This window comes from Rattus rattus, chromosome 7, assembly GCF_011064425.1.
Source record: "Rattus rattus isolate New Zealand chromosome 7, Rrattus_CSIRO_v1, whole genome shotgun sequence".
Lineage (NCBI taxonomy): Eukaryota > Metazoa > Chordata > Mammalia > Rodentia > Muridae > Rattus > Rattus rattus.
In genome coordinates, this window is record NC_046160.1 from 129,202,194 (window position 1) to 129,219,418 (window position 17,225).

Consider the following 17,225-nt stretch of genomic DNA (forward strand, 5'->3'; position numbering starts at 1 on the left):
CGGTAGTTATGAGCAGTGGCTTCTCTTTAGAAGACGACTGAGATTTGGTTCTCAGTACCCAGCTAGTGGTTCACAGTTGTCTATAACTATAGTTCCTGGGGATCCAGCTCTTCTTTCTGACCTCCACAGCACTGCATGCACACAGTGCACTTACATGCAGGCAGAACACTCATATCCACTTAATAAATAATGTTTTTAAAAAATCCTTCAAAAAGCAATCGTTTTCACTTGTCAATAGAACCCTGACAGCTCTGTAACAAAGCTTCTTGTGAATAGGTTTTAAGAAATGTGGTCATTGGGCTGGAGAGATGGCTCAGCAGTTAAGAGCACTGACTGCTCTTCCAGAGGTTCTGAGTTCAAATCCCAGCAACCACATGGTGGCTCACAACCATCTGTAATGGATCTAATGCCCTCTTCTGGTCTGTCTGAAAACACACAGTGTACTCATAGAAATAAAATAAATAAATCCTTAGGAAGGAAGGAAGGAAGGAAGGAAGGAAGGAAGGAAGGAAATAAATAAATGTGGTCATTAAAATGCTAAGAGGCTGACTCAAACCTGGTGAGACTTGGTGCTTTTGTTGTTTGTTGTTTCAAGAGAGGCCTTTTCTGTGTGTCCCTGACTGTCCTGGAACTTGCTTCTTTTTTTTTTTTTTTCGGAGCTGGGGACCGAACCCAGGGCCTAGCAAGCGCTCTACCACTGAGCTAAATCCCCAACCCCCTGGAACTTGCTTCTTAAGCTGGCCTCAAACCCACAGAGACCTTCCTGCCTCTGCCTACTTAGTGCTGGGATTAAAGGCGTCACCGCCAGACTTGGTTTCAGGCCCTGTGGAGGGAGGGCATCATAATAAACACGCACACACAAAATGTGTGGGAGGCCAGGGCAGTGCTTACCTAGTACTTGGGAGCTAGAGGCAGGCAGATCTCCTTAAGTTTGAGGCTAACCTGGTCTACATAGCAAGTTCAATGCAAGCTAAGGCCTTGTCTCAGGTGGAAAAAAAGTGTCAGCATCCCTTCCTTTGAGAGATATTCAAGACATTTCAGGGAAGAAGTGAGGAGTTAATTGTGGTGTTAAACAGGAAACTCACTTGATTCTGCCTGGTACTTGATAGCTGAAAAGAGATTCTCTGAGAACAGAGCATGTCCTATTATGGGCATGGAGTTGTGGGCATTGCTGCTGTTGATAAGCACAGGCTGAATGGGGCAGGCCTGCTACTTGTGCTCTTGGTACAGTGTCCTAAGGTAGGTTTAACTGCGGATTGTGAAGCCTTCTAGTTCAAGGTTTGTGAAAACAGTTGAGAGATGCAAGGGATAACTGTACTACGTTATAAAGCAGGTGTCTCTGTTGCTTGACAGAAGGAAGCCAGAAAAGAAGCCAAATCTGAGTAGTTGTGAGGAGTGTGGTTGTGTTTTGTCTGGTCCAGAAAATAGTCTACAATAGTTAGATACGGGTCTTAAATGAATGAGTTTATTAAGTGTACAGCAAACCAAAATAAAAGAATAAGTAGCAGGTAGAATTTAGACAGACATCAACCAGCAAACACCATCAAATAAGCATTTGGAACATCAGGCCAGACATCAACCAGGGAAGCTCTTTTAAGACAGCTGGCTGGAATTCCCAATAGAGAGACTCTTGGGCAGAGAAAAATGGTCCCCTTAGATGAGGTTTCCAAGTAAGAGTTTAAACATGGGGAAGGCAACAGCATCATCACACTAGTACTTAGAGCTTCCAGGAGAAAGTGGCTGGCTATGGAAGTAGAGACAGTCAGATGGAGTTTTTAGTTGAACTTTGTCTAGAGCTGAGCCTTCCATGATTTTTAGGCACTTTTATATCGTGGGATAAACAATAACCTCTGTTGGAGATGGTTTGCCTTCTAGCTGTTTTTAAGGCTGTTTTGACTTTGGGCCATTACCTTTTTCCTTTCACAGAACTAGGAGCTTTGAAAGACACTTGACATAACCATGCTTGGGTTTGAAGCTCAGGAAGTGTAAGCCAGATTCCAGAATGCTAATAGCACATAACAGTTTTTCAATATAATGAACATTCCAGAGTGGCAGTCTTCTCCACTCAGAACACAAAATATAGAAGCAGCAGCAGGAGGCGTTTATGTAGGAAATTAAAGCGTTCCTGTTGGGCTGGACACGGTGGCCCATGCCTTGGGGGTGAGGCAGAGTCAGGGTTAGTCACTGTTAGGGCTGGGTCAGTGAGAAGGAGCACCTGTTGCTTTTAGAGACCTGGGTTTATTCCAGGAACTCGAGTGGCAGCTTACTACCATCAGGAACTCCATCTAGTTCCAGGGGATCAAATGCTCAGCTGCCCTCTTTTGACTTCCCAGGGTACCCGAAACACATGCAGTGCACACAAACACACATGCAAACCAAACAGCCATTTCCTTTGTCTGGCTTCCACAGGCACGTAAGCCCACTTCCTCCCCCATAATTAAAAATCATAAAGTGTTTAAGATAGGCGTCTATATCGGTCCTTATACTTAAGATATGAACTCAGGTATAAATCTCTATAGCCATCTACCTACAGCTGTTCATTTAAATGTAGGTTAGACACAGTGAACAGAGCTGGCAAAGTGGGAACCCTGAGCCTTCTCACCAGCTCCTTTCTGCAGATGCAGTCTGTTAATCTAGGCCTTTCCCAGCTGTGTTCCCCATAGAAAGGTACTACAACTTTGGAAGAGGTTGGCCAAAATGAACTCGATCTCTTTGTAGCTTTTGGATCCTGTTGTTAATCCAATCCACAGCGATACACTTTTTCCTCTCCAAGTCCTCGGTATGTGTCTCCACCACACATTTTATTACTTCTGTCGATCTACTCTGCATATTCTGCTTCAGCCAGGTGTGCAAAGTCTGCTTCAGTGGTGTAGTCGTGTGCTATTAGGCTGACGGGCTTGACTCTGGGGAGAAGGTCATCCTGAAAGCAGCAGAGGCCAACTTTATGCTGCTCTAAGAATGGACCCTGATGGCAAACCTATTCTCCAGCTCCTGCTCATTTTCACTTTGCTAGGATCACATTGGCTAAAGCAAGGAACACAGCAAGTGTAGCTGTGCGTGCTGTGTGGCTCCAGAGGCCTGCGCTGCAGATGGCTCCCGTTGTGCTGTCACCATCCTCTCCACCTAGGACTTCCCAATCCGTATTGTTCAGTTTCACTGTAGAATCGTTTAGAATGAAGGATCTCATGTCATCCTAATACAGTTCCCTGGGTCTGCACAGGTCTTTATTGAACCTCAGGCTTGTGGACAATGAGGTTTAATCACAAGCTGTTCTAGTCTAGATCTAACCTTGTTTGTAAAGAAGTAAATTCAGAGTGTGGTACTTGCTCCTCTCAGGAGCTGCTGTTTCCATTAATGGAAGCATTGGTGATGGGCTATAAACGTACTTCAGGTTACTCTGCATTTCTGTGTTATTTTATTCTTAGGAATAGCGTAAAAAATGTAAATAATGAAACAGTCATTTAAGAAAAAACTTATTTTGCTGTAAGCAGAGTATAACATTTAATAATATAAGGGTTTGTCTTTTGCTTTTTTAGCTCTTCAGAGAAGTAAGAATAATGAAGATTTTAAATCACCCAAACATAGGTATTTTCTGTTTTCTTAAATACTTTGGGGTTTAAATATACAGTCTTGAAAATATGTTATAAAGCTAAAATAAACATGTATGTCTGAAGTGATAGGAAGCTCCATCCTTTTCCCCATGCCCATGTACATTTTGAATAAAATACATGGACAAGTTAGTTTGTGCCAGCTCTTTGAAATTTCAGGTATTAAGCATTTGACTTAAGTTTTAGTGCCATAAGAATATGTATAATCAGGCTGGTTAATTTGCATCTTGTTACTTGGTAATTTTTTCAAAGAGCAGTATATAGAATATGGGATGCATGCTGTATAATGTATAGGAACTATCCGTGTATCCTGTGTGCATAACTATGATACATATTTAAAGAGGAAAGGATTTATCTTTCTCCTATAATTGCAGGACTGAGATGGAACACACAAATTCCACACCAGTGAAAACATTTGATTCTGTATGTCATAATAGGGCCTTTTAAATAGTGTGGTTGTATTTTTATAAAATAATGGCTCCTTTATTCTTCTAGTTTCTCTGTGCAGCCCTGGATGTCTTGTAACTTGCTCTGTAGAGCAGGCTGGCCTTTGAACTCATAGAGATCCACCTTCTTCTCTGCCTTCATATGCTGGGATTAAGACCCAGCACCTCCCAGCTCCTTTATTTTAAAAATATTATTGCAATGGGCTGGAGAGATGGCTCAGTGGTTAAGAGCACTGACTGCTCTTCCAGAGGTCCTGAGTTCAAATCCCAGCAACCACATGGTGGCTCACAACCATCTGTAATGGGGATCTGATGCCCTCTTCTGGTGTGTCTGAAGACAGCTATAGTGTACTCATATATAAGAAGTAAATAAATAAATAAATAAATCTTTAAAAAAATATATTATTTCAAGAGTAAACGAGATGGGTAATGTCATGTTTAGCATTGTTTTATGACTACTGTGAAAAAAAGTTACTAGGCTATTATTCTGAAAAGATTAGTGAAAAATTGTATATATTAGAATTGGTAAATATGTTTGGGGAAAAAGAAAAATCACAAGAAGTATAATGATGAAAAAAAGCCTTTGTTTTCCATCTCATGTCTTTGAGGTTAATCATTAACATATGGATTTTTAGATTCTAATTTTTCACCAAAAATTTATTTTATCCTTACTGGCCAGAATTTCATCACTAAATATTGATCACTTCTGTCCCTGGGATCAAAGGTCACAGCCCTCCACTTACTTGGTGTAACAGATTTAAATTGCCGTTGTTGTTTGGTTCTTCTGCTTGTGTTTTCTTGTTTTGGTTTTTCTTTCTAGACAGGGTTTGTCTATATATTCTGGATGCCTCCCATCTCCAGAGTGCTGGGATCAAAGGCATTAATGCCATATTGAGTTAAAGAATTTTTTTTTTTTCTTTTTTTTTTCGGGGCTGGGGATCGAACCCAGGACCTTGCGCTTCCTAGGCAAGCGCTCTACCACTGAGCCAAATCCCCAACCCCTAAAGAATTTTCTTAAAAGAGCTATTGTCTGCTTTCACATATTAACATGATTCTTCCTTATGCTGCTCATTAACCAGTGCTGCTCCAACTTTCCCCAGTTAGCTTTCTTAGCAGTTCGAACATAGAAGCTAAGTAATGGCCTGAGAATGTGATCAGTTCACTCACACTCCAACCACTCTGTCAGGTGTTTTGTCGGTCCATCTAGTGTCTTATTAAGTCATAAGAAATCGGGGTTGGGGATTTAGCTCAGTGGTAGCAAGCGCAAGGTCCTGGGTTCGGTCTCCAGCTCTCAAAAAAAGAAAAAAAGAAAAAGAAAAAGTCATAAGAAATAAAAGACATCATTTAGTTGCACCCTGTTTTTTTTGAGAAAAGTTTAAAGAAAATAAGAAAACCAAATAGATCTATATAATAGTGACTTAATAGCTTGGCATTTACTTTATTTTCCTTTTAAATGTTTATGTTTGATGTGTTATAGCTTTATGAATTAGCAGAACTAGAAAGTTCTACCTAAACAAAGAAGCCATCATAGTAAAATTTCACTGACAATCCCCTCTCCCTGAAAAAAATCATTGTTTTGTTTGCTTTTACTTTGTTTGGTGTTTTCGTTTTTTTTGTTTTATTTTTTTAAATTTATTTATTTATTTTCATATGAGTACACTATAGTCATCCACAGACACACCAGAAGAGGGCATCAGATCCCATTACAGATGGTTGTGAGCCACCATGTGGTTGCTGGGAATTCAACTCTGGACCTCTGGAAGAGCAGTCAGTGCTCTTAACCTCTGAGCCATCTCTCCAGCCCGTTTGTTTATTTTTTAAACAGGGCTTCACTATGTAGCTATGTGGCTATCCTGGAACTTACTATGTAGACCATCATGGCCTCTGAATTTCTCTTTTTTTAATTTAAAGTTCTAGAGGGTAGGAATTTAACTTGGTGATAGAATATTTCCCTAGCAAGCCTACAACCCTGGGCTCATATCAGCTTTAGAGGAAAGGAAAAAAAAGTTATTTTTGCTGGTCTGTGGCTCACCTATACCTTCTAGAGAGGCAGAAGCAGGAAAACCCTAAGTCCACAGCTTGTCTAAACTACAGAATGAGTTCAAGGCCAACCTTACAATTTAGAGCATATCTCAAAATAAATATTACAGAGTTTGGGGATAGCACTTGACTAGCATTACTAAAGAAATGTATGTAATTGGCACGTTTCCCTTTAATTATTTCTTGTTTCACTCTCAGATTATTAACAAAGGAGTCTAGTTGTCTGAGGGCTGCAAGGAGTTTCCCTGGGTGGGCAGAAAGCCTGGAGGAGGAGGGGGAGGAGGAAGAGGAGGAGGAGGAAGAAGACTGGAGGACGGACGGTGCCAGTGAGGTGCTAGAAGGGAGGGGGGCTCACCCACACAGACAGACAGCATGCAGACGGGAACAGGACAGCGGGGCAAGAGCAGTGAGGAAGCTGTCATGGCCAAACTGATGAGTACATTCTCAACCCCGGAAAGAAGCTTTATGTTTATGGCTTCTTTGTTTGTTACAGAAGTCTGTAATGCAAAATAGTTTTTAACCCCTAAAAACACTTATAAGGGCCAGCTCTCAAAAAACCTTTAAACAGGAAAAAGTTGAGGGGTTTGTAGCTTATTGGTCAGGTCTTGTACTTACAGACATTTGTTCTTTTTCATTGTCTGTCTTCTCTCCTCCCCCAGTGAAATTGTTCGAGGTCATTGAAACGGAAAAAACACTCTACTTAATCATGGAATATGCAAGTGGAGGTAAGCACATTTATATTGCTTCCGGAGAGGTTATGAGTATGTATTTCCCCCTTTTCTCTTTAAGAGCAATCTGCAGCCACAGATAGGTAGTCTTTAAGGCATTAGTTAACACGGGGATCAGAGTCAAAACCGTGCCTTGTCAGTACTGTGGGTTGTAGTGGTTGATTACATTTACTGTGCATATGTGTAGACACATCTGCAGCAGCACACTTAGAGCGGTCAGAGGACAGCGTGCAAGGCTTGGCTCTTTGCTCCCACTGTGGCCTTAGACTCAAGTGTGATTAGGCTGCATGACCAGCACTTTACCCTCTGAAAACATCCCTCTGGCTTTACTATTAGCATTACTAGTTGACAATATACAACAACTCTCTTTCCAGTTGTGGTAAATGTGTATCACATAAAATTTAGGATCTGGGGGTTGGGGATTTAGCTCAGTGGTAGAGCGCTTGCCTAGGGAAGGCAAGGCCCTGGGTTCGGGTCCCCCAGCTCGAAGGAAAAAAAAAAAAGGATTAAAAAATAAAATTTAGGGGTTGGGGATTTAGCTCAGTGGTAGAGCACTTGCCTAGCAAGCGCAAGGCCCTGGGTTCGGTCCCCAGCTCCGAAAAAAAGAAAAGAAAAAAAAAATAAATAAAAATAAAATTTAGGATCTGAATCTCTGTCATGATGACCTTGAACTTCTGATCATCGTCTTGCTTATTAATTTTGGGAGACAAGGTTTCTATGTGTAGTAGCCCTGGCTATCCTAGAATTCATTCTGTAGACCAAGCTATCCTTGAACTCAGAGATTCATCTACTTTTGCCTCCCTCCAAGTGCTGGGATTAAAGGCAGGTGCTACTAATGCCGGGGGTTCTTTTGCTGTAATAAACACCATGGTCAAAAGTAAGTTGGGGAGGAAAGGGTTTGTTTAGCTTATATTTCAGCATCATAGTCCATCACTGAGAGTCAGGACAAGAACTCTAAAAGAGGGCAGGAAGCAGAGGCAGGAGCTGATTCAGAGGCCATGGAGGAAGGCTGTACTGGCTTCTCATGGCTCACTCAGCCTGCTTTCTTATAAAACCACCCAGATAAATGGGCTCCCCTCAATTGAGAAAATGCCTCCACTAGACAGGTTCTCTCAGATGACTCTACCTTTGTCAAGTTGACATAAAACTAGCTAGCACAGTGACATTTGCATAGTTATGTACCCTCACTGTTACCTGTTTCTCTGGAAAGTTCCCAAACTGGGACTGACTCTTACCCCTTTCTTAGCTCCATGCATCCACCAAACTGTTTGTGTGCTGAATTTGAGTAGTTTAGCGACCAAATATAATGAGATAATACAGAATTTGTTCATCTGTCCCGACTCACACTATTATACTTAACAGAAGGTTGTCAAAGCCCTCTACACTGTGCCATGTGCTGAGATTTCTTCTTTTTAATGTTAAATCTGAGAGGTAAATGGAGACGAGCGTCTACATACATTTTTTAATCCTAAGTATTTGATGTTTTTATGTATTAGTGCATGTTAGATGTTTTATCGGTTTCTTAGTTTTGTTTGTTGTCTTGTTTTTGCTCTTGGGATTGAAAACTAGGGTTTAAAGCATAAGCTTTATCACAGAATTATATCCTCAACTCTAACACATGCCATCAATGTCTTATCTGTTCCAAAGCCAAAAATGATGGCTTTAGCACCTGTGACTACAAGTAGAGGTACAGTTTCTGTGGTCCTTGAGGTGAGGCTGACGGCCCTAGTGTTTGAGCCACCTGTACGGTCCACTGTTTGTATCGGACAGGCACTTCCTGCTCAACTGTTCACTTTGCCTCTGGCACCATGGAGGCTGGCAGCTATCGTAACGCCAGTTCCAGGGGGTCCATGCTCTTTCTGACCTCTGAGGATACATGCTTATGTACATACTCTACAGACCTGATGCAGGCAAACAGCCCTACATAAAAACTTGTAAGTGTTCAAAATGGGGGGGAGGGAGGCTGGAGAGGTGGCTTAGGGGTTCAGAGCACTGCCTGCTCTTCCAGAGGACCCCGGTTCAATTCCCAGCACCCACATGTCAGCTTGCAACTGTCTGTAACTCCAATTCCAGAGGATCTGATGTTCTCTCACAGACATACATGTAGGAAACATCAGTGCACATGAAAGGAAAATAAGTCTTTTTTTTTTTTTTTTTCCCGGAGCTGGGGACCGAACTCAGAGCCTTGCGCATGCTAGGCAAGCGCTCTACCACTGAGCTAAATCCCCAACCCCTGGAAAATAAGTCTTTAAAAAACTATAAGCATGTCTTGGAATGTGTTCTAGTGGACATACCTCTAGCATCACTCTTCAATACTCTGAATTCATTATTGACTATGTATTGTGTTTATTTTTATCTTATTTAAGAGTTATTATTTTTATGTGTATGTGGGTGAGTCTACACAAATTTTTATATAGCACATGGGTGCTGGTGCCCACAGAGGGCATCTAATTTTCTGAAACTGGAGTTAAGAGGCAATTAATTGTGTACCTTCTTATGTGGGTGCTGGGAGCTGAACCCAGGACCTCTGCATGAACAGTGTACACACATGCACACACAAACACCCCTCTCTCCAGCACTCTTGAGAGCAGAGACAGGAGGATTGATGGGGCTTGCTGGGTGCCAGCCCAGCTCTAGTTTCAGTGATAGCTGACCCTGTGTCAAGGGGATAAAGCAGAGAGTGACGCAGCAATGCACCTGATGGCCTTCTCTGTCCTCCTTGAGCTGAGGCCTTCCCCAGGCCCTCCCCGCATTTACACATGCATGTACACACTTTGTTTTAAAGGGAAAGAAGTTATGAACTAATGTCTTTTCAAAAGGCGTTATGGCACACTTTTAACCCCATTACTTCTGGCAGTACCAAAAGCATCTCTGAGTTCAAGGCCAGCCCCCCTTGTACATGGTAAATACCGGGTGACTGAGCGCTGCAGCCTCCGCACTGTCAGTTTGTCACCGGCTTCTGTTCCTGTTCAAAGTGCCCAGGCTATAGATTACTTAGCTTAACTGGAGGGGTGGAGGGCTTCCTGCCTTGGTAAAATGCAGATGAGCCTCGGAAAGACAGACTGTATGGTGAAGGCACTGTGGGATCTGACATGTAATGTCTGACGGGCTGAGGGTCACAGTGGGTATGTTGACGAAGCTCTCGGCAGTATGACTTAAGGTCTCTCACTGTCTTGAATACATCCTGTGTTGTTGTTGAAATGAGTTCGTCCTTCTACAGGAATAGGAATGACAAAAGTTTTAATTAAATTGGCTCACCACCACCACCTGGATACTTTTTCCTTACCCACTCTCCCTTCCTTTCTTTGTGTTTGAAACTTGCTTTCACTGTGTGGTCATTGCACCTCAGAACTAGCTCTATAGACCAAGCTGATCTTAAACTCAGAGATCTGCCTGGTTCTGCCTCCTGAGTGCTGAAAATAAAGCCACGCACATCGTGTCTGGCAGTACCTTTTCATTTGGTAGAATCTTAGAATTGCATAGAAATCATCCATGTCACCTACTTTTTATAGATAAAAGTAAAGCCCAGAAAGGTCAGGCCTGCCATGACTAGCTGGGTTCAAGAATGAAAGGTGGTATAAAGTTGTGCATTCTGAGCTGTCCCGGCCGTGCCATACCCCTGACGTTTACAGGAGCGCTCAGGGCTCCACTTGGTTCTTTGTCCAGTGGCTTAATCTGAGTGTTAATACATCTGTGATAGGAAAATTTTTTCCAGCTTATAAATTGTATTCCTGATTTATAAAACTTAGTTACTTATTGTGAGTGTGCTTCACAGTTGTTGAAATCTTTTAAGAGGCTTATATTGTGTTGCAGTAAATATTAAAAAAAAAATGGCTAAACCTTTTATCCTGTGCTGCTAGCACCTGTACTAACCATAATTTATCTCTGATTAGTATCTCTCCCAGTGCGAGCCACGAACTCTCTGGTTCCAGCTATCCAGTAAAATCAGGTCTCTAGAAATCGAGCATGGGTGGCTTATCACGGACTCTGCCCACACTCCCAACAACCCAGTGACATCATGACTCAATAAACTATAATTTAGGGGTTGGGGATTTAGCTCAGTGCTAGAGCGCTTGCCTAGCAAGCGCAAGGCCCTGGGTTCGGTCCCCAGCTCCGAAAAAAAGAAAAGGAAAAAAAAAAACAACTATAATTTATCAATCAGATTTATATGTTAAATTCTCAATCCACAATATATCCATACAATAAATTCACAACCAATTGATAAGGCTATAAACTGCCCACCTAGATAAGGTAAATTTGCCTATAGAAATCCATCCGTTAAGAAATAAACATAACTACCTTGGCAAATCAAGACCATCCAGATCTGGATCATCATTCTGTCTCCATCTTGATTCTCCTCCTCCTTCCCCTTCTCTCCTACCTTACAAAAGCTTTGTCCCCTCCTTATTTTTTTTACTGTCCAATCATGGCCTTGACCTAACTTGTGACAGTCCTCACCTGCATATAGACATCAACCTACAATATTGTATTTGAATTTATAAAGAATGATTTGGATATTTGGACCTCAGGTATGGTTGGTACAACAGTGAGTCATTTCATTTACTAATAGTTTTCTTTCTTATGTGTATGTGATATGTGTATATGTGTGCATGCATGGGTCTCATGCTCACACATGCATGTCACAGAAAACAGGATAGGGTTAGGTGTCCTCCTCTGTCCTTCTGTCCTTATTCCCTGGAGGAAGGCTCACTCCTTGAACCTGGAACTTGAGTTTTTTAGCTAGGCTGTCAGCCAGTACGCACCAGAGAGAGATCCTCCTGACTCTCTCTATGGCACTGGGATTACAGGCCTATGAAGACCACATCTGCCTTGTTCAAAAGATGTGGTGGTCCACCTTCAAGTCTTCTTGGCTGAGTAAGAAGCACCTTTAACCACTAAGGCAGGTTTCTGCCTTACCTTTTTGGTTTATTGTGTTTTTAGTGTGGGATAGTGGGGCGGTTTGGCAAGGTCTTTTGAATCCCAGGCTTGCCATGAACTTGCTGTGTAGTTGTTGGTATGTGTCCTACGTTTATTATGTTAAAACACTAAAGCAACTTAGAGAAGGAAGCGTTTACTTGGGCTTATAGATCCAGGGATAGGCATTCATCCTGGCAGGGTGGCAGAGCAGCAAGCAGCAGTCATGGCAGCAGGAGCAGGAAGCTGAGAGCGCCCATCTTCAACCCCAGCACTAAGGCAGAGAGAACACTCTGGAAGTAGGGTGAGATTTTCAGTTCTCACAGCCCATCCCCAGCGAACAGAAGTCCATACCTATGAAACCTCCTCAAACAACTGCGAACCACATATCCAGATGCCAGAGTGTGCAGAAGCCAGAGATGACGACCATGCTCTGTTGGCATCACCTCATCCTGTCCTGAGCCTCACTGCTCACCACTGCTGCGTACCCCTTGTAGGCAGTCCTGCTTCTGCCCGACTGGTTACTGCATAGGTACTAGAGTGGCTTCCCACCCCGTCCTCTCATCCTACTCTTCCCAGTCTGCAGTCAGTGATACTTGTACAAAGTCAGTTTTAGGTTCTCACCTCATTTAGAGTATAGCAGAGCCCTTTGCAAACCCTGCCCTGTGTTTTCCCCATTGTTTACACTTCTCCAGTACCTGTGTCTGCCTTACTGCTTTCCTCTCCCACCTATGTATGTATGTATGTATGTATGTATGTATGTCTGTGTGTATGTATATGTTTATGTCTTTTACTCTGACAGTTTGTCCACTCCATTAGATAGTTAGAGGGGCACAAACATGTGCCCTATAAACTCTTGTTATTTTCCTCCTTTTTTTCACAGCTGTCATGGCTCCTGGACTCACTCTGTGCATGTGTGTTTGTTGTTTCTCCTGTTAGCGGGATCTCAGGAAAGGGGCTCTACTGACCTTGCTGCTGGGTTCTCCAGAGCAGGGAGCATTGCCTGCAGTTAGTGGATAGTTACCTTTAATAACTGAATAGCAGTTCATTAATAATAGAAACTAATACTGATTTATTAATTAGTAAATCAAGACATTTGCAGAAAATAAAGTAATGCCTGGTGATAATAATCTTACAGGAAGATACTTTTTGGGGAGAGGTCTGGAGAGAAATAGGATCTTTCTTTAGAACAGGCTGGCCTAGAACCGCCTGTCTGCTTCCTGTGTGCTGGGGTTAAGGCATGCGCCACCACACCCGGCTTACCTTTCCATCCTAACTGCTCAATTTCTGTTGAGGCTGTTGAAAGTGCACATAGCTTAAATGTGTGAGAGTCTTTTTATAGTGTACCTTCAGTCTCAGGCTTATTCCTGTGAGCTTAGTTAGCCTCAGTTATAGCTTAGTGAACATGTTTTTAGAACTGTTAACTAACTACATACTTACATTTAGATGTATTTAAATTTTAAAAATAAGAGCTAGAGAATTGGCAAAAGGCACTGACTGCTTTTGTGGAGGACCAGGGTTTAGTTCTCAGCACCCATAGGGCCACTCACAACCATCCATTTGGAACTCAAGTTCCAGGGGAACAGAGTACCTCTTTTTTACCTCTGCAGGCAACAGGCATGCACCCAGGCAAAACACACATACACGTAAAATAAATAAATCTAAAAATATTTTAAATTAAAAAAGACTAAAACAACATTATCAATTTATGGGAAAATTAACACCCAGTTGTAGGATTTCTGCTTAATTTTATTTCTCTTATTATAGGTGAAGTATTTGACTATTTGGTTGCACATGGAAGAATGAAGGAAAAAGAAGCAAGAGCTAAGTTTAGACAGGTATGGATTAGTGTTTAGTTTGTTAATTCATAAGTTACATTGTTAATCTTGGTAGTGCAATTAAGAGTGGTATCCAAGCTGGGCATGGTGGTGCATGCCTTTAATCCCAACGCTTGGGAGGCAGAGGCAGGCAGATCTCTGAGTTCATGGCCAGTCTGGTCTGCCGAATGAGTTCTAGAACAGCTGGGGGGACACAGAGAAACACTGTCTCGAAAAACAAAAACAAACAAACAAAAAAAGTACTTGTTGGGCTGGAGAGATGGCTCAGTGGTTAAGAGCACCGACTGCTCTTTCAGAGGTTCTGAGTTCAAATCCCAACCACATGACAGCTCACAGCCATCTATAATGAGATCTGATGCCCTCTTCCGGTGTGCATGAAAACAGCTAGTGTTCATATATATAATAAATAAATCTTTTTTAAAGTGGTATAAAAAGAGTCAGTAAAATGCCCACTGTGCAAGCACTAGGACCTAGGTTTGAGGCCACTGGAACACACAGAAAGATGGGCATAGTGATGTGCACCTATAACTCCCAACACTGGGAAAGAGGAGACCAGATCTTTGAAGCTCATTGGCCAGCCAGTCTAGCCAGTCAGTAAGCATCAGGCCCAGTGAGGGACCATGTCCAGAATATAAGATAGAAGTAGTAGAGGAAGACACTCAGTGCTGACCTCTGGCCTCTGCACAGACACACATTCAGTCAACCAACAGACCAAGTGGGAAGACACCCAGTGTTGCCCTCTGGGCTCATAATACTGATTGGCTAGAAACATCTTTTTAAGAACTTTTTATGTCTGAGACACTGTGTTACTAGCAAATGTGGATCACACTTGATGGAGTCAATAAGGTCTTAAAATTATATTTATTTAGCGTGTGTGCATGTGCAAGCCCAAGTTTGTCAGGGCAGCCTGCAGTGGTCAGTTCTTCCTCTTTCCTGTGGGCCCCAGAGATTGAATGCAGGCCACCAGGCTTGATGTCACTGTCCTTTGCCCATCGAAATATCTCAAAGTCCAACACAGAAAATACCTAGGCTCTGAGTCTTCCTTACAGATAATTGTCTCTAGCTTAACACCAGGAAGTCAGCAGGAGGTTTTCAGTATTTTTCCGTCACTATGGTGTCAGGTTAGCTTCAAGTTGTTTGGAGCGAGAGGAAGAGACTGAAGAGTGGCAGGAGACGATAAGATGTGATTCAAAAGCAGAACTTGAAAATAACCTTTAAGAAAAATCTCAATCTCAGAAAAATGTGTTCATGGGGGTTGGAGATATGGCCCAGTGGGTAGAGTACTTGCTAGCATTCATGCAGCCCTAGTTGGTTTCATTCCCAGCACCACATGAACCCAGTGTAGCAGGCTGCATGATTTCAGTCCTGAGGCTTGGGCTTGGAAACTGGAGGACCAGAGGAGTTCAGCATCACTGTCACCTATACCCAAAGTTCACAGCCAACCTGGGCTATGTGAAACTGAGTACAACAAAACAGGGAGTAGTGGCACGGTCCTCCAACTGTCCTTACACAGGAGGCAAAGCAGGCACGACTGGGAGGCTGGGGCTAGTGGTTTCCAGGCCAACCACAGCTATACAGTGAGATCCTGTCTCAGAAGGAACAAAAAGGAAAAAGAAAGGACAGAAGAAAAAACAAGGGTCAATGAAGATTATGATTGAGTAGGGCGGTGACTAACCCCACTTTTCTCATGTCCAGATTGTGTCCGCAGTACAGTATTGCCACCAAAAACGGATCGTTCACAGAGACCTCAAGGTGAGCCCAAGCACCCTTGCTAGGCTGTACAGTGGTCTGGCAGCTGCTTTGCAGATGAAGATTAGACTGTTGTTCAGTGGGAAGTTACGTTCTCTCATGACGCACTCCTATTGACGGACTGTGCCATCTTTGCTGTGTATGTAGGTAGAGATGCTCATTGTTTAACATAAAGTACACGGGCTATTTCAGGTCTCTGTTGTAAGCTGTGGTACCTGTTGGAGTCCTCCACAGGCTGCAGCTCTGCTTTTGCTTGGCAGTTAGGACTCACAGAGCATTTTCCATGGAGGCCTTCAGCTTGGGTCTCCCCACATGCACTCCTCACTGTCCCCACCCTACTTCCTCACAGACCCGCCCTCTGGCTCACAGCACATTCTCGAAACAGTTGCTAGACACTCAGTCTTAGCTTAGTACTTTGATGCACTCTGCTCATAAGGTTACTGTCTACTTGCTTGTCCCTCTCAGCACCCAGCCCTGAGTGCATCCATCCAGTTGTGGTAGCTGCCTACATATGAATGACCCCCCAGTCTATACCTGCATCCAGAGCTGTCCTAGGACCCAAGCATCCTGGTACCTAGGCAGAGAGTATACCTTGGACACCTCTGGTATAGCCAGTTCTCAGTCAAAATCTAAACTGGAGCGTGCCATTTTTATTATTGTGACTAAAGCTTCTCAGGAGCTTTCTGCTTAACCTCCAGTCAGTCCCCATGTCCTTTTGTTGCTGTCACCTGTCCCTTCTATTTCATTGCCACCCTCCAAAGCCAGACCACAGCCATGTTATAGTCAACTAAAACAATTTCTTGTCTTTTCTACTCCTGACTTTCCCTCTTTCCCATTCTATCTTTATTCCATGTATATGGGTGTTTTCTCTGCTTGTGTGTCTGTGCACTGTGTGTGTGCAATACCTGTAGAAGCCAGAAGAGGCCATCAATAACCCCTCCTCCCTACCAACAGCAACCAGGTGGTTTTTAGCTTCCAAGTAGGTACTGGGAATCAAACCTGGGTCCCCTAGAAGAGCAGCAGTGTCTGCTAAGCCATCTCTCCAGCCTTCAGAATGACCTTTTAAAAACGCTGTTAAAGGCATGATGACACATGCTTCTAATCCCCACACTCAGAGAAGGCAGCTGCATATCTGTGGGTTTAAGGGCAACCCGGCCTACATAAAGAGTTCCTGTGAAGACAGAGCTAAAAGGATGAGACGCTGTCACAAAAAAAGAAAAGAAACCAAATAAAAAACAAAACCAAAAATCAAAAAAAGTGCACACATGATTGTCCCTTCCTCGTTTAACAGCTCTTAAGTGGTTTTCTCTCCCCCGAGCTTAGAAAGCTGAACTTTGTAAATACTGCTCATTTGGTGCCTGCCACCTCCCCAGCCATCTCTGTGGAGCACCTCCCTCCACACATTGTCTTTCAGGTGTCAGCAGAAATGCGCTCTCACTATGTGGACTTCCAAGTCTGTTCTGCCCCCAAACACACCTGTTTCACTTGTGCTGGGACGTTTCTGTGGCCCTTTTGTGCTGAGACTGAGGTTGGTGGGTGCCTGTCATGTACTCAGGTCTCAGCAGCCTGTTTCCCACCCTACAGTATGAGCTTCCGAGGGCAGGGCCCTGTCTCGCCCGTCCTTGTACATCCAGACAGCAGTCTAGAGCTTGCCGTGTAGCGGCTGCTTAGTGCCTGTCAGCTAAAACTAAAAAGTGACTGGTTTGTGTCTGGGGTGAGGTTGAGAGTTCTTCCCAAGCAATGCCCATTTACAACCACTTCATGGTATTTATCCAGTGTGACGACCTAAAGCACACACCTGTGTTTTTCTTTTTTTTTAAAAAGATTTATTTATTTATTTGTTTGTTATATATGAGTACACTGTAGCTGTCTTCAGACACACCAGAAGAGGGCACCAGATCT

The 17,225-nt window shown here is 43.1% G+C and overlaps 1 protein-coding gene across 9 annotated transcripts in view; it reads left to right on the plus strand.

Annotated features, from left to right (window-relative positions):
* Positions 1-17,225, plus strand: part of Mark3 (microtubule affinity regulating kinase 3) — an 87,852-nt gene that overhangs the window by 37,445 nt on the left and 33,182 nt on the right. For all 9 annotated transcript variants that reach the window (XM_032908491.1, XM_032908492.1, XM_032908494.1 and 6 more), the window contains exons 4-7: positions 3,537-3,585; positions 6,754-6,819; positions 13,504-13,574; positions 15,270-15,326. In XM_032908491.1, coding sequence (XP_032764382.1) covers positions 3,537-3,585; positions 6,754-6,819; positions 13,504-13,574; positions 15,270-15,326 — 243 coding nt within the window. The remainder of the gene's footprint in view (positions 1-3,536; positions 3,586-6,753; positions 6,820-13,503; positions 13,575-15,269; positions 15,327-17,225) is intronic.